Raw genomic sequence first — 24,628 nt, 5'->3', positions numbered from 1 at the left:
CCAAATGTTCCGGGGACGCACTCCTCGACTCTTCTAACCGGGGTACTGGCTGTAATTCTGTTAGGTGTGTATAAGGGATGCAAAGTCAGGTGCAGGAGAGCAGAGTGAAATAAATAGGCGCACTTTAATTCCGTTCCACGAATGACGTACATGAAAAATCAATGTGCCAAAATAACACGGAAACAATAATAAAGTATAGCGCCAGACAAAACATCATCTAACAATTAACAATTACACACAAAGACAAGTAGGGGAACAGAGGACTAAATACATTCAGTATGATTAGGGAATGAAAACCAGGTGTGTATGGAAGAAGACAAAACAAATGGAAAGATGAAAAATGGAGCGGCGGTGTCTAGAAAGCCGGTGGCGTCGATCGCCGAACACGGAGAGGAGCCGACTTCGGCGGAAGTCGTGACACCATCCACGTTTCGCATGTTATTTGACATTACAATGCATTATACATTGGATAGTTTCAGCTCTTTCCTTCAATGACTATATGATTTCAACTTACAATAACATTTGAATACGAATACACATTTTAGAGTGATATTGCATTCAGAGTACATGGTTGAATCAATATATTATAGACTGGTGTGCAGATAAATGGATGTAACCTTCATGCCATATTGTGCTCAGTTTAACACCTATTTAAACTGGGGTGACCGTTACAAAAATCTTTTTATTTGATTAATTGAATATGAAAAAAACATTAACTAAATTAATATTTCAACAAATTCATGAGAAAAATAAAAACGTGGTAGATACAGTTAACACAGTGTACCACATTTCAACTGATTTGACTGGAAATGTGATTGTTTTACTCACATCTTTAAATTGCACCAGTCCTTGATGCTCAAATTCATTGATGCAGTTGTGAGCTGACTCAGTTTGGGAAAACAGCCCCGCAAGGCACATGTCACTCAGAAAAAAAGGAATCCATATTTTAGTCAAACTAGTCCTGATTTATATTCGGTGATCTCTTCTGTGATCCTGAAACCTCAGGTGTCTGGCAAAGGCTTGACTGTGATTTGCATTGTTATATGTGGTAATACTCATCAATGTGTCTTTTGAACAGCAGCCCAAACATGAAATGGAAAGAGTGGTTGTGTTATCAGGATCAATAATGCCACTGATGTTGTGGTCTCCAACACCACATGGCATGCTGCGCCACTGCAGTGCAAGGACTGAGAGAACCATAGAGACGCAATATGAGCCATGTAATAAGTCATGTAAAATGTAAGCCGTGTAATCAATTCAAAATGTATTGTACCGAATATTTTACCGTGAAATGCTTGCTTGCAAACCCTTCCCAACATGTATAAGCGTGTAACATGGTTATGTAATAAGCCTCTAGTTAGGCTACTCATGAGGTCAACTGCTACTGACAGTGCCAGAACAATCAGTTTGAGTGTTTTGAACATAATTATTATTTAGAAATGTCATGATTCACAATTTGTGAAATTGTAATTTATACTAGTTGGTAAGTAACCTGGGAATAATCAATTTAACATGGATTGGTAAACTGTCAATATGTATTTATATCTGCCAGATAGGCCTCTTCCTCTTATTTTTATATATGTGAAAGAGCACATATAGCTTGCATTTTTATATTTTAATGAATGTAATTGTCTTACTCCTTGATTACGAAAAAAAGTTAGTAGGCTTAGGCTGTAGCCTTTGTACAGTTTTCGCAAATGTCGCTTTATAACGTATCCTACTAGGCTACAACCGGAATCCCCTCCCCACACATTTATGGTGTGATCTTGCCGCTCCACCGCAAAGCGTGCTTCAATGATTGGGGGTGGTCTCGCGTCATGTGATACCCAAGCGTCACCGAAGTCCTTTGTTGATGGTGATTCACAAAATCTCACACAAGACATTGTCTGGGTAAATTGCTACAACAAAATCATTTCTTTTCGCCTTTGTGGGATTGTGTTGTGGAAGGATGCAGAGATATTCTCGGAGGGACATTTTAAACCGGCTGTTTGCCGCTGAGATAAAATAGAGGCAGACGCGTCAAAGGTAAATGCGACAGTCAAAACAGCTCTTTATCGCACACCCTATCCCATACAACGGCCAGTCGAGTGATCAATAGAGTAAAGCCAACATTTCGTTTGTGCAATTTGTGAGCTAAAGTCCGATATAATGCCGTTTTTTTATATGGCTATGCTGGGAGATAATCCCCTTTCTGCAAAGGAGATTAAACCTTTTTTTAGCCGTGGGTGAAACAGTTTGCCAACAACAACGCGTTTTGTTCTCCGTCTACCAATTCACATCTGGTGGATACGTTGATGTATTTCTGCCATTTGAATGAAAAAAGGCATATGTGATTTGGAGAAAAGACGGTGTCCACTCTACACAGCATTGTAAGCATCATGTCCATAGGATATCCCCTCTCATCTCACGGACCCTCAGCAGGCCGTTTTTTCTCTCTCCTCTGCCTTTTGGCCGTCTCTACACTGCCTGGAGCACAAGCCTCTTACCCTGAGAGCAGCGAATGTATCTTAGGAAAAGGCAAGGACTGCTTGGGTGAGTATCAATACATTTTCTTGATCAATTAACTTTTCCAAAGCAAGCACTTCTATGGCAATCATTTGTGTTTATCAGACACACATCCTGTGTTTTTGCAACACAGGCGCTCCTGAGGTGTTTATCGTCCTTGCTGAATGAACGCTGGTCGGTAATTGGGCAATCTCCTTGACCAGCAGACAAAGCACATCATGCTCAATTGGTCTGGATTAGACATACATAAGGCTGGCAGTGTCACTGCTTCATAAGAGGAATCATTTTGAGTCAATGCATGTTTAAAAATAAAAATATATGTATACATTTGGGAAATGTGATTTCATAGGCTTATGTTTATTGGGGGGTGGCTCGATCTGTCCCCTCTTGTTGGTGAGGTGCATGCAGGGGAAAATGTCCATATTTGAACCCCACCCTGGATTGTCCTGCTGTTGTTTGGGTTTCATTATCATTATTTATTTATTTATTATCATTATTGTTTGGGTTTCATTATTTTAAATGGAAACAGTAATTCATCAGTTTCCTGGTGAGGAGTAATGACTTTTGTTTATATACACCAGTTGTAGAAAAAGTACCCAATTGTCCTAATTGAGTAAAAGTAAAGATACCTTAATAGAAAATGACTCAAGTAAAAGTGAAAGTCACCTAGTAAAATACTACATGAATTAACGTCTAAAAGTATTTGGTATTAAATATCCTTAAGTATCAAAATTAAATGTAATTGCTAAAATATACTTAATTAAGTATCAAAAGTAAAAGTATAAATTATTTCAAATTCCTTATGTTAACCGGACGGCACCACCTAGTTTTTTTCATTTACGGAAAGCCAGGGGCAACCTTCAACATCATTTACGGAAAGCCAGGGGCAACCTTCAACATCATTTACGGAAAGCCAGGGGCAACCTTCAACATCATTTACGGAAAGCCAGGGGCAACCTTCAACATCATTTACGGAAAGCCAGGGGCAACCTTCAACATCATTTACGGAAAGCCAGGGGCAACCTTCAACATCATTTACGGATAGCCAGGGGCAACCTTCAACATCATTTACGGAAAGCCAGGGGCAACCTTCAACATCATTTACGGATAGCCAGGGGCAACCTTCAACATCATTTACGGAAAGCCAGGGGCAACCTTCAACATCATTTACGGAATCTTCAACATCATTTACGGAAAGCCAGGGGCAACCTTCAACATCATTTATGGACAGCCAGGGGCAACCTTCAACATCATTTACGGAAAGCCAGGGGCAACCTTCAACATCATTTACAAACGAAGCATGTGTGTTTAGTGAGTCCGCCAGATCAGAGGCAGTAGGGATGACCGGGGATGTTCTCTGCATAAGTGCGTGAAATGGAACATTTTCCTGTCCTGCTTAGCATTCAAAATTGAACGAGTACTTTTGGGTGTCAGGGAAAATGTATGGAGTAAAAAGTACATTATTTTCTTTAGGAATATAGTGAAGTAAAAGTTATCAAAAATATAAATACCCCTCCACCCCCAAACGACTTAAGTATTACTTTAGTGTTACTCAAGTACTTTACAACACTGGTATACAGTGTCATCGTGGGTTAAATTGAGGGTAAATTCATTTGACTCTTTATATCCGGAATATATAATATGCTTGCTGAAAGTTCACATCTGCTATGTGGTTTCCTAAGGGGTTCCACCCAAAGCCAACATTCAGTGTGTCTTTGACAGATTGGCCTATGTTTGATGGTATTTAAGATGAATGGACACGTAAACCCGTTGTGGATGTAGTTCCACCCTCTCCATAATCCCATAAACCATGAGTGATGTCCTCTCGTTTCCATAATAACTGTTTGTTATGAAGGTCTATGTATTGTGTTCATTCAGTAGGCTTTTCTTTTTTCTTTTATTTAAAAGCAGTCCGATTTATAACGAAGAGTGAGCTGTCCTGATAAAGCCAATTGTTTTCCTCTTGTCAAGCTATTTGTTTACATTTGCTGCTTGCCTGATTAACTTCCGTCAATAAGCAGGCTATTCCTTTTCCCCATGGTCCTGGTTGCTCTTCAATGCTCCTAAAAACAACCTAGAATTGGGTGCTGATCACAAACCTCTTAGGAAACCTCATAGCAGATGTGACCTTAGCAACCGTAATTATTCTGGATATGAAGATTCATTTCAGAAATGAATGGAAAATATAATCACTGTATCATTTCTTGCCTTTATTCTGCTTTTCTTTTCCATGGTTTTCAGGTTGAGGCATGTTGCTGGATCTAGGATACCCAAATGACAATGTGGGATGTGGATTCAGCTTGACCTGACATTAGACTACTTCTGAAAATATCGGACAACATTTTAATTTGAGAGTGAACTGTCCCTTTAAATGCAGTGAAGTGTGGTATTTCCCCACTGTTACTGAGAAATGCAGATTGTATTTCTCAAGGCATGCAGTGATTGGGTTGAATCAGTGTAAGCGTGGTTGTTACCATGCACTGCTGTAAAGAACAAACATTGGTAAAACAGCCAGAATTATCGTACTTATATTACTGCACCTATGCGCCTATTTTGCAGGTCAGGATCAATGCTATTTAATTAGGGTTTTATTTAATTAAAGCCCTGGTCCCACTATGACTTCTACTGCAGTTTTTTAAAGACTAGTGTTCCTATACAGTGGTGGTATTGATTGATTACAGAGGAGTTTTAGGTCATGACCTGTATTTAATGGGCTAGCTTCGGGATCCCAGGGCGACAGTGACTGTAATGAGGAAATGAACAGTTTGGTCAATAGTCCTTTAAGTACAGGGTGCCTAGGATCGGGGCTAGCCCCTTTATATCGAGACTGTGACCATTGGTTGAGTAACACACAGATCTATTTAGGAGAGGAGGGGATTGTTAGCAGAGGCTGATTATAATCTTTGGCCTGGAACTACTTTGCCTCCCATTTGTTGAAAGGTTGGGTTATTATTAGTCCCTGTGGTATGCTTACCTGTCTCAAGACAATGGATTAGTTGTATAGTGGCTTCCTCTTCTGAAACCTTCTCTAACAGTGGGGATAAGACAACATAAAGCTCCTACTGCATGTTGAGATATGTCTTCCCTCGTGCGGACTGGCGATGAGAGCAGGAGGGAACTTCAGTTCAAACCTCAGTGGGGTAGGATTCTTCCATTCCCCTCACCTCTCCTATTCTCTCTTTTTCTTTCTCTCTCTCCTTCGCTCCCTCTTTTAACTCTTCCTCTCCTTTTATGTCTTCATTTCTCTCTCATTCCCTCTCCTTCTCTCCCTCCCCCCTATGTCTCCCCCTGCCTGTAAATCTCACAGACCAGGGGTTTTCCAATGTTCTGCTAGTTGATAGGAGTGCTTGGTGGTAATGCTGTTGACCCCAGGAGGATGTAAATGGCTGCTGTCAAACCTGCCTGGAAGGCTGGGATGGTCTTCTCATTCCTCCATTAGAGCTCTGTGAGATTCAAACACTCTCCCTCAGGGTGTCCATGAACCTAGAGTTGTTCTAGCACAGTAGCACAACAGTCATTTTTCACACCTACTGTAGTTATCAAAGCTAGTGAAAAACAGATTATACTACAACTGATTGTCAGCAGGGGAAATAAAATCCTCTGTAAGTTCACTTCATCCGTAATGTTTTTGACAGTTTGGTTAAAGTTAGTATTGAAGACTTGCAGCACGGAGGAGTTGTTTTGACCAAATTCATTGATCCTGATGATGTAATCCAATCGAATGATGTTATCCCTACTTATGACCAGGCTAATGATGAACTTTTTCAAACAATATTGTGATGGCATACTTTACTATAAGTGCCTTGTAAGCCCACTTTGACAACCTGAAAATCCTATCATTACTATCAGGAATGCCTCTCACGCATAATGTGCTTGAGCTCCTGATCAACGATTATCAGATCGGACTTGACCCTCTTCTCCAATCTTTTCAAGTCAGCTTTCTGTGTCCCTGTTGATGGTTCTTGGCTTTGCTTTCCCATGATCATGCAATGACAAGGCATTACTGTGTAAATGAGGACCAACTTGTCCGAATGACCAGTAGTGACTACATTTCTCAGTCCAGTTATGCTGGCCAGTGACTGTTGTACATTGCACATTCCACTGACTCTCAATAAAGTTGTACAAATGATGCGTAGCTAAGCTCTCTCTGTACCGGATCTCTCATTAGTCCAACCATTGAAGAAATGAGGCGATGACTATTGATGTCTTGTGGCAAAGGAGTTGGATGGCTACTAATGACCCGGGTCTTCGCTACATTGACTCCTCTCTTCCATTGATTTGTCCTTCTCCTTCCTCTGATAAATTCCGCCCAGTGTGAGAGAGTGAGAGATGTTCAAGTCTATTTCTGGCTAAAGGGGAAGCTATGGGCTTTTGCATGTCGGATGGATGAAAGTCATTACTGGAAGATGTATTCAAGTGGCCGCGAACTCTTAAGTTGTCACGGCTTTGGTTCATAGTGCATTTTAGCCTGGAATTCAGTGTGACTTACTCTGTTTTGTGATGAAACAGAGCATATCATTTTGCATTCAAGGCTAACTGTATTTTAGGTAAAGAAGAGTGTTTCCAGCCAGGCTATACCAGAGGAGTTTTTTTCTCAAAGACTGTAGTTTGGGAAAGAATTGTGTTTCGAGTTGAACGTTTTCACACACTATTTGCTCCAATCTTCATGTTAGCAAGTTTTTCCCAGATAGAAAAGCAATGTCACATAAATACTAGTACACAACATAGACTATACTAGATATTCATGTGGTTTTACAAATGGAGCACTAAAATAATGGTATTTCACACCTTGTTTTTACCCAGATTTGTCTGAGAAGAAAAGTGACCTGAGAGTGTGTGACACTGCAACTTGTCGTTACGGGGGGACATGTCAAGAGAATGGGGCTGACCTGAAATGTGTCTGCCAGTTCCATGTAAGTAACGCAGTGGAATAAAGGCTATCATGTTCTCTGTTGTCAAGTAAGACTGTCATTACCATTGCCATGAGCAAGAAAGCAATCAGGAAGGGCTTTGCCAAAGCAAATCAGCTCCAACTGATCTTAATCTAGGAACTCTGTTCCATAGTATTCCCACACATAATATAGAGATATACTGCATGTGATCATATACAAATCTAAACAAGGTGTTAGTCAAATGTTATATCTGTTTGGGCTTCTTGCAGTAAATTTGCAGTCTACAAATGATTTGTCATTTTGTTCTGGCCGCCTGACTATCTGCTGGAGAAAACAAATGGTCCCGTGGCTGAATCTACTTGATGATCCCTGGTCTAGGCTGTGATGGTTCAGTACCATCCTTTCATTGCCCGTTGTGTCTGGTCTAGGCTGTGATGGTTCAGTACCATCCTTTCATTGCCCGTTGTGTCTGGTCTAGGCTGTGATGGTTCAGTACCATCCTTTCATTGCCCGTTGTGTCTGGTCTAGGCTGTGATGGTTCAGTACCATCCTTTCATTGCCAGCGTCCATATGTCTGGTCTAAACAGGTGAGTCTTAGTGATGGTTCACCTAACATCCTTTCATTGCCCGTTGTGTCTGGTTTCATCACCTAGTCATTTTGTTATAAGTTTTTAGACAGTAAGCATCCTTTCATGCTGTAACACACAGATGGCAGTTCTGGATCTGCTCTAAGAAGTACATCCCTGTTTGCTCTTTTCCAATACGTTTGACTTGACACCCATCAATGTTTCAATGAGTGCTTAAACATTGAAACAAAAGCAGCATGCAACCAGCAATAGTCCAATATTAACTCTGTTTGACTCTGATGTGGCCTGCCACTTTTTAAACAGGTGAGTCTTAGTCAGCAGGCTGCACACTTTCACCTGAGAGTTTGGACAGAATCCCCTTTCTGAGGATATGGAGTGCAGCTTTTGCTCTCATCACTCGTCTTCATCAGCTATTGTGTCATTTTTTATAAAGTCATTTTAGAGCTGTTGTGCAAGCTGAAGCTAACTCATTTTCTATGCTGTGAACACGTCTTCACAGATGGCAGTTTTCTGGATCTGGCATGAGCAGAGTGCTCAGTGTTTCTGAAAGGAGGACTCTTCATCTTGCTTCACTTTTCTGAATACGTTTGACTTGACAACCCATGTTACAATGTTTCAGTAGTTTCTGAAAGCTGGTTTTCATAGCTGTGCTTAAAGTTTCAAAAGGACTTTTTCATCAGCTGTGCTCTCAACCAGTTTCTAATAGAACAATATTAACTCTGTTTGACAGCTAACTTTTTTGAAAATCTCTCCTTTTCTACAGATGATGAAGGATCAGGCACAGGCAGAGGAAAAAAGCCCACAAAATGCGTCAACTGCAAGTTTGGAGCAGAATGCGATGTGGACTCTGAGGATATATTGTGAGTACTTTCCACTGCAGCTATTGTGCTCTCAGAAGTCTCTAAGGACTCGTCTTCATCAGCTATTGTGCTATCAGTAGTTTCTGAAAGGAGGACTCATCTTCATGAGCTGTTGTGCTCTCAGTAGTCTCTGAGGATTCTTCTTCATCAGCTATTGTGCTCTCAGTAGTCTCTGAGGACTCGTCTTCATCAGCTATTGTGCTATCAGTAGTTTCTGAAAGGAGGACTCGTCTTCATGAGCTTTTGTGCTCTCAGTAGTTTCTGAAAGGAGGACTCTTCATCAGCTATTGTGCTCTCAGTAGTTTCTGAAAGGAGGACTCGTCTTCATCAGCTGTTGTGCTCTCAGTAGTCTCTGAGGACTCGTCTTCATCAGCTATTGTGCTCTCAGTAGTTTCTGAAAGGAGGACTCGTCTTCATCAGCTGTTGTGCTCTCAGTAGTTTCTGAGGACTCGTCTTCATCAGCTATTGTGCTCTCAGTAGTTTCTGAGGACTCGTCTTCATCAGCTGTTGTGCTCTCCGTAGTTTCTGAAAGGAGGACTCGTCTTCATCAGCTGTTGTGCTCTCAGTAGTTTCTGAAAGGAGGACTCGTTTTCATCAGCTGTTGTGCTCTCAGTAGTTTCTGAAAGGAGGACTCGTCTTCATCAGCTGTTGTGCTCTCAGTAGTTTCTGAAAAGAGGACTCGTTTTCATCAGCTGTTGTGCTCTCAGTAGTTTCTGAAAGGAGGACTCGTCTTCATCAGCTGTTGTGCTCTCAGTAGTTTCTGAAAGGAGGACTCGTCTTCATCAGCTGTTGTGCTCTCAGTAGTTTCTGAAAGGAGGACTCGTCTTCATCAGCTGTTGTGCTCTCAGTAGTTTCTGAAAGGAGGACTCGTCTTCATCAGCTTTTGTGCTCTCAGTAGTTTCTGAAAGGAGGACTCGTCTTCATCAGCTGTTGTGCTCTCCGTAGTTTCTGAAAGGAGGACTCGTCTTCATCAGCTGTTGTGCTCTCAGTAGTTTCTGAAAAGAGGACTCGTTTTCATCAGCTGTTGTGCTCTCAGTAGTTTCTGAGGAGGACTCGTCTTCATCAGCTGTTGTGCTCTCCGTAGTTTCTGAAAGGAGGACTCGTCTTCATCAGCTGTTGTGCTCTCAGTAGTTTCTGAAAGGAGGACTCGTCTTCATCAGCTGTTGTGCTCTCAGTAGTTTCTGAGGAGGACTCGTCTTCATCAGCTGTTGTGCTCTCCGTAGTTTCTGAAAGGAGGACTCGTCTTCATCAGCTGTTGTGCTCTCCGTAGTTTCTGAAAGGAGGACTCGTTTTCATCAGCTGTTGTGCTCTCAGTAGTTTCTGAAAAGAGGACTCGTCTTCATCAGCTATTGTGCTCTCAGTAGTTTCTGAAAGGAGGACTCGTCTTCATCAGCTGTTGTGCTCTCAGTAGTTTCTGAAAAGAGGACTCGTCCTCATCAGCTATTGTGCTCTCAGTAGTTTCTGAAAGAAGCACTCGTCTTCATCAGCTTTTGTGCTCTCAGTCTCTAAAAGGAGGACTCGTCTTCATCAGCTGTTGTGCTCTCCGTAGTTTCTGAAAGGAGGACTCGTTTTCATCAGCTGTTGTGCTCTCAGTAGTTTCTGAAAAGAGGACTCGTTTTCATCAGCTGTTGTGCTCTCAGTAGTTTCTGAAAGGAGGACTCGTCTTCATCAGCTGTTGTGCTCTCAGTAGTTTCTGAAAAGAGGACTCGTCCTCATCAGCTATTGTGCTCTCAGTAGTTTCTGAAAGAAGCACTCGTCTTCATCAGCTGTTGTGGTCTCAGTAGTTTCTGAAAGGAGGACTCGTCTTCATCAGCTGTTGTGCTCTCAGTAGTTTCTGAAAGGAGGACTCGTTTTCATCAGCTGTTGTGCTCTCAGTAGTTTCTGAAAGGAGGACTCGTTTTCATCAGCTGTTGTGCTCTCAGTAGTTTCTGAAAGGAGGACTCGTCTTCATCAGCTGTTGTGCTCTCCGTAGTTTCTGAAAGGAGGACTCGTCTTCATCAGCTGTTGTGCTCTCAGTAGTTTCTGAAAGGAGGACTCGTTTTCATCAGCTGTTGTGCTCTCCGTAGTTTCTGAAAGGAGGACTCGTCTTCATCAGCTGTTGTGCTCTCCTGTAGTTTCTGAAAAGAGGACTCGTCTTCATCAGCTATTGTGCTCTCAGTAGTTTCTGAAAGGAGGACTCGTCTTCATCAGCTGTTGTGCTCTCAGTAGTTTCTGAAAGGAGGACTCGTCTTCATCAGCTGTTGTGCTCTCCGTAGTTTCTGAAAGGAGGACTCGTCTTCATCAGCTGTTGTGCTCTCAGTATTCTCTGAGGACTCGTCTTCATCAGCTGTTGTGCTCTCAGTAGTTTCTGAAAGGAGGACTCGTCTTCATCAGCTGTTGTGCTCTCAGTAGTTTCTGAAAGGAGGACTCGTCTTCATCAGCTGTTGTGCTCTCAGTAGTTTCTGAAAGGAGGACTCGTCTTCATCAGCTGTTGTGCTCTCAGTAGTTTCTGAAAGGAGGACTCGTCTTCATCAGCTATTGTGCTCTCAGTAGTTTCTGAAAGGAGGACTCGTCTTCATCAGCTGTTGTGCTCTCAGTAGTTTCTGAAAAGAGGACTCGTCTTCATCAGCTATTGTGCTCTCAGTAGTTTCTGAAAGGAGGACTCGTCTTCATCAGCTGTTGTGCTCTCAGTAGTTTCTGAAAAGGAGGTTGTGCTCTCTATTCTCTGTCTTTCATCAGCTATTGTGCTCTCAGTAGTTTCTGAAAGGAGGACTCGTCTTCATCAGCTGTTGTGCTCTCAGTAGTTTCTGAAAAGAGGACTCATCTTCATCAGCTATTGTGCTCTCAGTAGTTTCTGAAAGAAGCACTCGTCTTCATCAGCTTTTGTGCTCTCAGTCTCTAAAAGGAGGACTCGTCTTCATCAGCTGAGGTGCTCTCAGTCACTGAAAGGAGGTCTCATCTTCATCTGGAAGACGACTAGTGACCACTAGTACCTCATAGATATCTTTGCTTATTTTCACCATATACTGGCGTCCTGGGTTGTCACATTAGATTCAAATTGGTTGATGATGTATGTTTATTTTTATTTGACCTTTATTTAACTAGGCAAGTCAGTTAAGAACACATTCTTATTTTCAATGACGGCCTGGGAACAGTGGGTTAACTGCCTGTTCAGGGGCAGAACAACAGATTTGTACCTTGTCAGCTCGGGGTTTGAACTCGCAACCTTCCGGTTACTAGTCCAACGCTCTAACCACTAGGCTACCCTGCTGCCCCAGTGACCTATATGATGGCTAGTTTAGCTCTTTTAGTGAACGCAGTGTTAATACAGTGTTCATTAAACAGATTTTTATATAAATGTTTTCTTCGACACCCAGGTGTATGTGCAACATTGACTGCAGTGGCCATAATGACAACCCGGTGTGTGGAACAAACGGGAAATCTTACATTACCCCCTGTCACGTAAGAGAGGCTTCGTGCTTGAAGCAGGTGAAGATTGACGTGAAGCATCTCGGGAGTTGTCCAGGTAATGCCATGTTCTAACATTAAAACGTCATTTCGAAACATGTCATTTTATGCCCCATGTACTGTATTTACACTGCATTGTGGGGAAAAAACAATGGATTGTGGTTTTCGAAGGATTTGATTTATTATTCACAATCTCAAGGAAGGAAAATAAATCACAATTTAATATTTGACTGAGATTTTTGGTGTAGAGATGAGGGGATCCTGCTGTAATGAGACATCCTACTTAATAGTTTAATACAATGTCCTAGATATTCTCCCGTGCATGGGTTCCTGGTGCCAGTCCTGATATTCCTGATATGTGCTGTGTTTATATAAGCGTCCCACCCACCAGTCTTGACATTCCTCTAAATCTTTATTACTTCATACTGCCACTGACCTATATGATGGCTAGTTCCTGTCAAACTCTGATGTTTATGATGCCCACCCCAATTGGTTGATTGATCCTCACTATGACAATGCCGTGTGCTGTGTGGTGATGACTGAGACTATTAGGTTTGTCCCGACATACGTCTTTCTACAGCGCATCGAAAGACTGAAGATTCTTCTTTCAAATGCAGACATGACCTCAATCTGGATGCACACAATTTGGATTTGGGCCACATTATTACGACCAAGGGGCATCGGGCAACCAGCTGTTCAGATAACTACAAAGATGTTTCTTACCAGAACATCTGTTTAAAGCCGTTTAAAAAATGTCATTCTCCATTTGAGGGCGAAGATTTACTACCCCAAATATGGCCCTGTTTTTAAAAACGTCTCACAATCTAGTTCTAAAGTGTAGGGCTAAAATATCTATTTACATAAATAATCTATATATATTTTTTGTTTCACAGAGCATACATTTGGGGCGGCAGTGTAGCCTAGTGGTTAGAGCATTGGGCACCGAAAGGTTGCAAGTTCAAATCCCCGAGCTGACAAGGTACAAATCTGTCGTTCTGCCCCTGAACAGGCAGTTAACCCACTGTTCCTAGGCTGTCATTGAAAATAAGAATTTGTTCTTAACTGACTTGCCTAGTTAAATAAAGGTTACATTTTTTTTTTAATACATTGACCCTAAATATTACATGAACTTGCATACCTTATACAAAATGCAATAGAATACATCCCAACCTGGAAATCTAAGAACTAGTTATGGATGTTCCAATATTCCTACAATGGGATTCCTATCATTTCACATTACTAATGTCAGTCGCTCTGGATAAGAGCGTCTGCTAAATCACCATGGTGATATTATTTGTTACCATAGTGATATTACATTTGTTCTCAGAGAGTAATCTCCTGAGATGTTTCTTAACAACATTTGTCATGTGGCCCTATGTATGTGTCTATCTCTTAAATCAGTTTGGAGGCATTTCTGCTGATGGTGCAGTTGGCCAATTCTTGCAGGAGGGCCATTAACTGTAGTGAAGCATGCCTGTGTGTCACCCTACATCTCAACAGGCCAAATTGCCCTCAAGTTAAACCCAGTCACTCGCCACTTATCTGTCATTTATTTCATTTTGTAATGCAAATGAGCATCGCAAAGGCTTGCACGCATTACAGTAACTGTCTGTCAGAGTAATGACAGCCTCATGCTTCCACTGGCCCAAATAGAAACCCGCCATACCTCATTGTATCTATGGTCATCTTATTGTTATATATCAGAAATGTGCATCCTAAACAGCACCATCGGTTATTAGTTTGTAATAAAAAAAAATGGTAGGTATCTTGTACAAAATCTACATCATATATCTAACATTCAACTGGTTTGTTGATTAACCAAATGTATTTCAATGAGGCCATGTCAGAATGCTAGTTAACTGCTATTTTTAATTGGGATATTAACTATATTACGGCAACTACCATCAAGCCACGGTGCCCTCTCTGATAATCAAGTCACGGTGCCCTCTCTGATAATCAAGTCACGGTGCGCTCTCTGATAATCAAGTCACGGTGCGCTCTCTGATAATCAAGCCATGGTGCGCTCTCTGATAATCAAGCCATGTTGCGCTCTCTGATAATCAAGCCATGTTGCGCTCTCTGATAATCAAGCCATGCTGCACTCTCTGATAATCAAGCCATGTTGCGCTCTCTGATAATCAAGCCATGTTGCGCTCTCTGATAATCAAGCCATGTTGCGCTCTCTGATAATCAAGCCATGTTGCGCTCTCTGATAATCAAGCCATGTTGCGCTCTCTGATAATCAAGCCATGTTGCGCTCTCTGATAATCAAGCCATGCTGCACTCTCTGATAATCAAGCCATGGTGTGCTCTCTGATAATCAAGCCATGTTGCGCTCTCTGATAATCAAGCCATGTTGCGCTCTCTGATAATCAAGCCATGCTGCGCTCTCTGATAATCAAGCCATGTTGCGCTCTCTGACTGACTATCAAGCCATGTTGCACTCTCTGATAATCAAGCCATGGTACACTCTCTGAGAATCAAGCCATGCTGCGCTCTCTGATAATCAAGTCATGGTGCGCTCTCTGATAATCAAGCCATGGTGCGCTCTCTGATAATCAAGCCATGGTGCGCTCTCTGATAATCAAGCCATGTTGCATTCTCTGATAATCAAGCCATGTTGCGCTCTCTGATAATCAAGCCATGGTACACTCTCTGAGAATCAAGCCATGCTGCGCTCTCTGATAATCAATGACTGATAATCAAGCCATGTTGCAGCTCTCTGATAATCAAGCCATGGTGCGCTCTCTGACTGACTATCAAGCCATGTTGCGCTCTCTGATAATCAAGTCATGGTGCGCTCTCTGATAATCAAGCCATGGTGCATAATCAAGCCATGGTGCGCTCTCTGATAATCAAGCCATCATTGCGCTCTCTGATAATCAAGTCATGGTGCGCTCTCTGATAATAATCAAGCCATGGTGCGCTCTCTGATAATCAAGCCATGTTGCGCTCTCTGATAATCAAGCCATAATCAAGTTGGTGCGCTCTGATAATCTGATAAATCAAGCCATGGTGCGCTCTCTGATAATCAAGCCATGGTGCGCTCTCTGATAATCAAGCCATGGTGCGCTCTCTGATAATCAAGCCATGGTGCGCTCTCTGATAATCAAGCCATGGTGCGCTCTCTGATAATCAAGCCATGGTGCGCTCTCTGATAATCAAGCCATGTTGCGCTCTCTGATAATCAAGCCATGGTGCGCTCTCTGATAATCAAGCCATGGTGCGCTCTCTGATAATCAAGCCATGGTGCGCTCTCTGATAATCAAGCCATGGTGCGCTCTCTGATAATCAAGCCATGTTGCGCTCTCTGATAATCAAGCCATGGTGCGCTCTCTGATAATCAAGCCATGGTGCGCTCTCTGATAATCAAGCCATGTTGCATTCTCTGATAATCAAGCCATGTTGCATTCTCTGATAATCAAGCCATGTTGCATTCTCTGATAATCAAGCCATGGTGCACTCTCTGATAATCAAGCCATGGTGCGCTCTCTGATAATCAAGCCATGCTGCGCTCTCTGATAATCAAGCCATGTTGCATTCTCTGATAATCAAGCCATGGTGCGCTCTCTGATAATCAAGTCATGATGCGCTCTCTGATAATCAAGCCATGCTTGCGCTCTCTGATAATCAAGCCATGTTGTGATAATCAAGCTGTTGCGCTCTCTGATAATCAAGTCATGACTATCAAGCCATGTTGCGCTCTCTGATAATCAAGCCATGTTGCGCTCTCTGATAATCAAGCCATGTTGCGCTCTCTGATAATCAAGCCATGTTGCGCTCTCTGATAATCAAGCCATGTTGCGCTCTCTGATAATCAAGCCATGTTGCGCTCTCTGATAATCAAGTCATGTTGCGCTCTCTGATAATCAAGCCATGTTGCGCTCTCTGACTAATCAAGCCATGTTGCGCTGACTGACTCAAGCCATGCTGCACTCTCTGATAATCAAGCCATGTTGCGCTCTCTGATAATCAAGCCATGTTGCGCTCTCTGATAATCAAGCCATGTTGCGCTCTCTGATAATCAAGCCATGTTGCGCTCTCTGATAATCAAGCCATGTTGCGCTCTCTGATAATCAAGCCATGTTGCGCTCTCTGATAATCAAGCCATGTTGCGCTCTCTGATAATCAAGCCATGCTTGCGCTCTCTGATAATCAAGCCATGTTGCGCTCTCTGATAATCAAGCCATGGTGCGCTCTCTGATAATCAAGCCATGTTGCGCTCTCTGATAATCAAGCCATGTTGCGCTCTCTGATAATCAAGCCATGTTGCGCTCTCTGATAATCAAGCCATGGTGCGCTCTCTGATAATCAAGCCATGCTTCTCTGCGCCATGCTGCTCTGATAATCAAGCCATGGTGCGCTCTCTGACTGACTATCAAGCCATGTTGCATAATCAAGCCATGTTGCGACTGAATCAAGCCATGCTGCGCTCTCTGATGAATCAAGCCATGTTGCGCTCTCTGATAATCTGATAATCAAGCCATGTTGCGCTCTCTGATAATCAAGCCATGGTGCGCTCTCTGATAATCAAGCCATGTTGCGCTCTCTGATAATCAAGCCATGTTGCGCTCTCTGATAATCAAGCCATGTTGCGCTCTCTGATAATCATGTTGTCATGATAATGCGCTCTCTGATAATCAAGCCATGGTGCGCTCTCTGATAATCAAGCCATGGTGCGCTCTCTGATAATCAAGCCATGTTGCGCTCTCTGATAATCAAGTCATGGTGCGCTCTCTGATAATCAAGTCATGGTGCGCTCTCTGATAATCAAGCCATGGTGCGCTCTCTGATAATCAAGCCATGGTGCGCTCTCTGATAATCAAGCCATGGTGCGCTCTCTGATAATCAAGCCATGTTGCGCTCTCTGATAATCAAGCCATGGTGCGCTCTCTGATAATCAAGCCATGCTCTCTGATAATCAAGCCATGTTGCGCTGGTGCTCTGATAATCAAGCCATGGTGCGCTCTCTGATAATCAAGCCATGTTGCGCTGATAATCAAGCCATGTTGCGCTCTGATAATCAAGCCATGTTGCGCTCTCTGATAATCAAGCCATGGTGCGCTCTCTGATAATCAAGCCATGGTGCGCTCTCTGATCAAGCCATGGTGCGCTCTCTGATAATCAAGCCATGGTTGCGCTCTCTGATAATCAAGCCATGTTGCGCTCTCTGATAATCAAGTCATGTTGCGCTCTCTGATAATCAAGTCATGTTGCGCTCTCTGATAATCAAGCCATGGTGCGCTATAATCAAGCCATGTTGCATTCTCTGATAATCAAGTCATGTTGCGCTCTCTGACTGAATCAAGCCATGGTGCGCTCTCTGATAATCAAGCCATGTTCTCTGATAATCAAGCCATGCGCTCTCTGACTGACTATCAAGCCATGTTGCGCTCTCTGACTGACTATCAAGCCATGTTGCGCTCTCTGATAATCAAGCCATGTTGCATTCTCTGATAATCAAGCCATGTTGCAATCAAGTCATGTTGCGCTCTCTGATAATCAAGCCATGTTGCGCTCTCTGATAATCAAGTCATGTTGCGCTCTCTGATAATCAAGTCATGATAATCAAGCCATGCTCTCTGACTGACTATCAAGCCATGTTGCGCTCTCTGACTGACTATCAAGCCATGTTGCGCTCTCTGATAATCAAGTCATGATAATCAAGCGCGCTCTCTGATAATCAAGCCATGTTGCGCTCTCTGACTGACTATCAAGCCATGTTGCGCTCTCTGATAATCAAGCCATGGTGCGCTTGCGCTCTCTGATAATCAAGTCATGGTGCGCTCTCTGATAATCAAGCCATGTTGCATTCTCTGATAATCAAGTCATGTTGCGCTCTCTGACTGACTATCAAGCCATGTTGCGCTCTCTGATAATCAAGCCATGTTGCGCTCTCTGATAATCAAGCCATGGTGCGCTCTCTGATAATCAAGCCATGTTGCGCTCTCTGATAATCAAGTCATGGTGCACTCTCTGATAATCAAGCCATGTTGCGCTCTCTGATAATCAAGCCATGTTGCGCTCTCTGATAATCAAGCCATGCTGCACTCTCTGATAATCAAGTCATGGTGCGCTCTCTGACTGACTATCAAGCCATGTTGCGCTCTCTGACTGACTATCAAGCCATGGTGCGCTCTCTGACTGACTATCAAGCCATGGTGCACTCTCTGATAATCAAGCCATGTTGCGCTCTCTGATAATCAAGCCATGCTGCACTCTCTGATAATCAAGTCATGTTGCGCTCTCTGACTGACTATCAAGCCATGTTGTGCTCTCTGACTATCAAGCCATGGTGCGCTCTCTGATAATCAAGCCATGGTGCATAATCAAGCCATGTTGCGCTCTCTGATAATCAAGCCATGTTGCGCTCTCTGACTGACTATCAAGCCATGTTGCGCTCTCTGATAATCAAGCCATGTTGCGCTCTCTGATAATCAAGCCATGTTGCACTCTCTGATAATCAAGCCATGTTGCGCTCTCTGACTGACTATCAAGCCATGTTGCGCTCTCTGATAATCAAGCCATGTTGCGCTCTCTGATAATCAAGTCATGGTGCGCTCTCTGATAATCAAGCCATGGTGCGCTCTCTGATAATCAAGTCATGGTGCGCTCTCTGATAATCAAGCCATGTTGCGCTCTCTGATAATCAAGCCATGGTGCGCTCTCTGATAATCAAGCCATGGTGCGCCATGGTGCGCTCTCTGATAATCAAGCCATGGTGCGCTCTCTGATAATCAATGTCATGGTGCGCTCTCTGATACTCAAGTCATGGTGCGCTCTCTGATAATCAAGCCATGGTGCGCTAATCAAGCCATGGTGCGCTCTGATAATCAAGCCATGGTGCGCTGTCTGATAATCAAGCCATGGTGCGCTCTCTGATAATCAAGTCATGGTGCGCTCTCTGATAATCAAGCCATGGTGCGCTCTCTGATAATCAAGCCATGGTGCGCTCTCTGATAATCAAGCCATGTTGCGCTCTCTGATAATCAAGCCATGGTGCGCTCTCTGATAATCAAGTCATGGTGTGCTCTCTGATAATCAAGCCATGCTGCGCTCTCTGATAATCAAGCCATGGTGCGCGCTCTCTGATGACTATCAAGCCATGTTGCGCTCTCTGATAATCAAGCCATGTTGCGCTCTCTGATAATCAAGCCATCATTGTGCGCTCTCTGATAATCAAGCCATGGTGTGCTCTCTGATAATCAAGTCATTGTGCGCTCTCTGATAATCAAGCCATGCTGCGCTCTCTGATAATCAAGCCATGGTGCGCTCTCTGATAATCAAGTCATGGTGTGCTCTCTGATAATCAAGCCATGGTGCGCTCTCTGATAATCAAGCCATGTTGCGCTCTCTGATAATCAAGCCATGGTGCGCTCTCTGATAATCAAGTCATGGTGCGCTCTCTGATAATCAAGCCATGCTGCGCTCTCTGATAATCAAGCCATGGTGTGCTCTCTGATAATCAAGTCATGGTGTGCTCTCTGATAATCAAGCCATGCTGCGCTCTCTGATAATCAAGCCATGGTGCGCTCTCTGACTGACTATCAAGCCATGTTGCGCTCTCTGATAATCAAGCCATGTTGCGCTCTCTGATAATCAAGTCATGGTGCGCTCTCTGATAATCAAGCCATGGTGTGCTCTCTGATAATCAAGTCATGGTGCGCTCTCTGATAATCAAGCCATGCTGCGCTCTCTGATAATCAAGCCATGGTGCGCTCTCTGACTGACTATCAAGCCATGTTGCGCTCTCTGATAATCAAGCCATGGTGCGCTCTCTGACTGACTATCAAGCCATGTTGCGCTCTCTGATAATCAAGTCATGGTGCGCTCTCTGATAATCAAGCCATGGTGTGCTCTCTGATAATCAAGTCATGGTGCGCTCTCTGATAATCAAGCCATGCTGCGCTCTCTGATAATCAAGCCATGGTGCACTCTCTGACTGACTATCAAGTCATGCTGCGCTCTCTGATAATCAAGCCATGGTGCGCTCTCTGACTGACTATCAAGCCATGTTGCGCTCTCTGATAATCAAGTCATGGTGCGCTCTCTGATAATCAAGCCATGGTGCGCTCTCTGATAATCAAGTCATGGTGCGATTTCTGATAATCAAGCCATGGTGCGCTCTCTGATAATTAAGCCATGGTGCGCTCTCTGTTAATCAAGTCATGGTGCGCTCTCTGATAATCAAGTCATGGTGCGCTCTCTGATAATCAAGCCATGTTGCGCTCTCTGATAATCAAGTCATGGTGCGCTCTCTGATAATCAAGCCATGGTGCGCTCTCTGATAATCAAGTCATGGTGCGATCTCTGATAATCAAGCCATGGTGCGCTCTCTGATAATCAAGCCATGGTGCACTCTCTGTTAATCAAGCCATGGTGCGCTCTCTGATAATCAAGTCATGGTGCGCTCTCTGATAATCAAGCCATGGTGCGCTCTCTGATAATCAAGCCATGGTGCGCTCTCTGATAATTAAGCCATGGTGCGCTCTCTGTTAATCAAGTCATGGTGCGCTCTCTGATAATCAAGTCATGGTGCGCTCTTTGATAATCAAGCCATGGTGCGCTCTCTGATAATCAAGTCATGGTGCGCTCTCTGTTAATCAAGCCATGGTGCGCTCTCTGATAATCAAGTCATGGTGCGCTCTCTGATAATCAAGCCATGGTGCGCTCTCTGATAATTGTATAATCCTTGTGATTAGGGCTCTCTGATAATCAAGTTATGGTGCGATCTCTGATAATCAAGCCATGGTGCGCTCTCAGATAATTGTATAATCCTTGTGATTAGGGCTCTCTGATAATCAAGCCATGGTGCGCTCTCTGATAATCAAGCCATGGTGCACTCTCTGATAATCAAGCCATGGTGCGCTCTCAGATAATTGTATAATCCTTGTGATTAGGGCTCTCTTAGAACATGGAGCTTGAACACTATTTCCCTGAGTCCCTCCAATATGATTTATTTTCAACTTCTTACAGTTGGAAAAACTATTTTTAAGCAACCTCTAGTCTTATGAATTCTTTCACATTTAAAATGCTTCTGTCTATAGCTTTGAAAGGAAGGCTCGCTCAGAAATGTTTTTTTTTAACCGATTTTCAACATTGGGACATTTCTGTCATGCACTCAAAAATATTTGTTTTGTTTTTTCAGAAAAAGGGAAGAAGAAAAATGAAGACGATGGTAGCAACAGCAAGACGGATCTTTTTGGTATGTCTGCTCCCTTTTACCACACTCTGTTATGATGTTGTTATGGTCGTCGATTTACCTCAGACCATGGTTCATGTTGTCTATATGGAAATAATACTGTTGTACTGCAACTGAGGACCAGGCCTAGCTCGCTCTTTAATATTTATATCATCCATATTAATATTAGTGATTTTCTGTATACCTTTAAAGACACGGCAGACATAGGGGAGGACAGAGCTTATGGAGGGATCCCCACCCTCTGCACAAAGGACTACGCCAACTTCTGTGAACACGGCCAATGTGAAATTAAGTATAGCATCCCCACCTGCCGGTAAGATAACATGGTGTCCTTTTGTCTTACATACCTGCGTATGCTATGTTTCATCTCTTTATGACCTAATTCATAGATCATTATTGTGTCATTAAATGAAGTGTTAGTGGTTTGGTTGTCTCCCCAGGTGTGACTCGGGCTACACTGGCCAGCAGTGTGATGAAATCCAAGACTTCAACATCCTGTACGTGGTGCCCAGTGGACAGAAACTCCACTATGTTCTCATAGCAGCCGTCATCGGAGCCGTACAGATCGCCATCATTGTCGCTGTTGTCATGTGTTTCACAAGGTGGGTGTGCTCTCCAAAGTGACCTATCTGATCTTTATAGCACATTTCTGATAAGCAGATTTAAATATTCTGTATTTTATAAGCCGTGTTTTTTAAACAACATACAGTAGCATAAATGAGCAAGTCTTATGGAAGATTCTATTCCAAATGTGACAATGTGTGTCATTTGACAAAAGATTGTTACTCTGTAAAAGGTGTATACTTAGCAATACACATTTTTACAATCGTAATTGATTTAATATTTTTCAAACTCGTTTCTAAAGTGCTGAGTCTTTTGTGAGGCAGTCAAAAATGAGAGTTTGATGTTATTCCATTGTCTTTTGTTGAATAGGAGGTGTCCCAAAACCCAGAGGGGACGAAGACAACAGCAACACCTTGGACACTTTCCCTCTGGGACTTCATCCAGGATGATGTAGCAGTTTTTTGTGTGCATTTTTGCACCATATGGATAACATTTTTTGATATCTGTTGTTTTGTCTCCTTTATTTTGAATGGATGTTGATTTATTTATTTTCTCTAATGGGGCCTTAGTTTTCTCTCCCTTCTGGACATATGCAGTTCTTGCTGCTTTTTTTCAGACTGCTGCATTATTTATTTTTTCCTACGGGCAGAAAATGGACAGCCATTCTCCTCTGATCGTCCATTGTTTGCAAGGTGGTATTGGTATCTTTAGGCACACAAACCTTGGATACCTAGGGTCTGGACTCATGCTATTTATCAGCGTCTCTGACTTTCTCTCAGTACCTTTTTTTTAAAATGAAATACAACTATATACCAAATGCAGTTTTCTATAAAGGAGGTAAAAGCTGATGTGTACAGTTTGTTTTGGTTACTTTTCAAAATACCATTCCGGGGATGGAACAATTTTTTTGACTAGGTACGAATTTAAATGTTTTTATATATCATTTTTATTTAATTTTTTATGTTCTAATGTTGTTTGTATTATTGCTAATGAAATAGTTGCATATAGCATGAGCTGTGAATGTGTTTAGTGATGTAGTTTTAGTAATATTAAATGATCTGTGTTTCAAACACTCGTGTTGCCTTCATATTATTATGACTAGATCAATGACGGAGCCTAAATCATTTTCAGAAAATAATTTATCACAATGTTAAAATTGTTATGGAAGAGAAGGCGTATTGTAAAAATAAATGCACTGATTTTAATGCAGTTCTTGATTTACTTTGTTAAATAAAAAAATCTATAACATTTGGAATGTGGAAAAATCACATGGTTGGGAAAGACTCTGAGCCCTAGTTATAAAACTGCATGTACAATGTCTATCAGAAAGTATTCACATCCCTTGACTTGTTGCACATTTTGTTGTGTTACATCCTGAATTTAAAATGGATTCAAATTGAGATTATTTGTCACGGGCCGACACACAATATCCCAGTAATGTCAAAGTGGGATTATGTTTTTAGACATTTTTACAAATTCATTAAAAATTAAAAACTGAAATGTCTTGAGTCAATAAGTATTCAACCCCTTTGTTATGGCAAGCCTAAATAAGTTCAGGAGTAATGTGTTTAACATGTCAAATAATAAGTTGCATGGACTGATTCTTTGTGCAATAATAGTGTTTAACATGATTTTTGAATATATATGTATATATGCCATTTAGCAGACGCTTTTATCCAAAGCGACTTACAGTCATGTGTGCATACATTCTACGTATGGGTGGTCCCGGGGATCGAACCCACTACCCTGGCGTTACAAGCGCCATGCTCTACCAACTGAGCTACCATGACTACCTCATCTCTGTACCCCACACATACAAGTATCTGTGAGGTCCCTCAGTTGAGTTGTACATGTCATACATAAATGCAACCACAAAGACCAGGGAGGTTTTCTAATGCCTCACAAAGAAGGGCACCTATTGGTAGATGGGTAAAAAAAAGAAAAATGCAGACATTGAATATCCCTTTGAGCATGGTGGAGTTATTAATTTAACTTTGGATGGTGTATCAATACACCCAGTCACTACAAAGATACAGACGTCCTTCCTAACTCAGTTTCCGAAGAGGAAGGAAACCGCTCAGGGATTTCACCATTAAACAGTTAGAGTTTAATGGCTGTGATTGGAGAAAACTGAAGATGGGTCAACAACATTGTAGTTACTCCACAATATTAACCTAAATGACAGAGTGAAAAGAAGGAAGCCTGTACAGAATAAATCTATTCTAAAACCTGTTTGCAAAAAGGCACAAATGTAATACCGCAAAAAATGTTGCAAAGCAATTTACTTTCTTGTCCTCCATATTTTCAAGCATAGTGGTGGTTAAATCATGTTATGGCAGTGGAGGCTCCTCAGAAAAAGGGGAGGAGAATCTTAGCGAATTTCATAAAAGTAGTGAAACATTTTGAAGTTATCCTTTTTAGATAAAACTATACTAAATATATTCACGTCACCAAATAATTTATTAAAACAGGGAGTGCAGGAGGGGACTGAGCATACACCCCTGAGGGTCCCCCGTGTTGAGGATCGGCGTGGCAGATGTGTTGTTACCACCCTTACCACCTGGTGGCAGC

The 24,628-nt window shown here is 42.5% G+C and overlaps 1 protein-coding gene across 1 annotated transcript; it reads left to right on the top strand.

The window, feature by feature from the left end:
• Positions 1 to 1,810: 1,810 nt before the first annotated feature.
• Positions 1,811 to 23,530, top strand: LOC118370645 (tomoregulin-1-like). The gene is made up of 8 exons (XM_052518233.1): positions 1,811 to 2,532; positions 7,309 to 7,437; positions 8,715 to 8,844; positions 12,201 to 12,349; positions 21,440 to 21,496; positions 21,686 to 21,806; positions 21,934 to 22,095; positions 22,427 to 23,530. Exons 1-8 carry the CDS (start codon positions 2,379 to 2,381, stop codon positions 22,509 to 22,511), a joined length of 987 nt encoding a protein of 328 aa, XP_052374193.1. The 5' UTR covers positions 1,811 to 2,378; the 3' UTR covers positions 22,512 to 23,530.
• The last annotated feature ends 1,098 nt before the right edge of the window (positions 23,531 to 24,628 follow it).

This window comes from Oncorhynchus keta, chromosome 4, assembly GCF_023373465.1.
Source record: "Oncorhynchus keta strain PuntledgeMale-10-30-2019 chromosome 4, Oket_V2, whole genome shotgun sequence".
NCBI lineage: Eukaryota > Metazoa > Chordata > Actinopteri > Salmoniformes > Salmonidae > Oncorhynchus > Oncorhynchus keta.
This window is presented reverse-complemented; position numbering and strand designations above follow the sequence as displayed.

Coding starts and splice junctions, on each gene's coding strand:
- LOC118370645 (XM_052518233.1), top strand. CDS start 2,379: ATGTCCATAGGATATCCCCTCTCATCTCACGGACCCTCAGCAGGCCGT. Junction 2,533..7,308: donor AAAAGGCAAGGACTGCTTGG/GTGAGTATCAAT, acceptor GTTTTTACCCAG/ATTTGTCTGAGAAGAAAAGT. Junction 12,350..21,439: donor GCATCTCGGGAGTTGTCCAG/GTAATGCCATGT, acceptor TTGTTTTTTCAG/AAAAAGGGAAGAAGAAAAAT.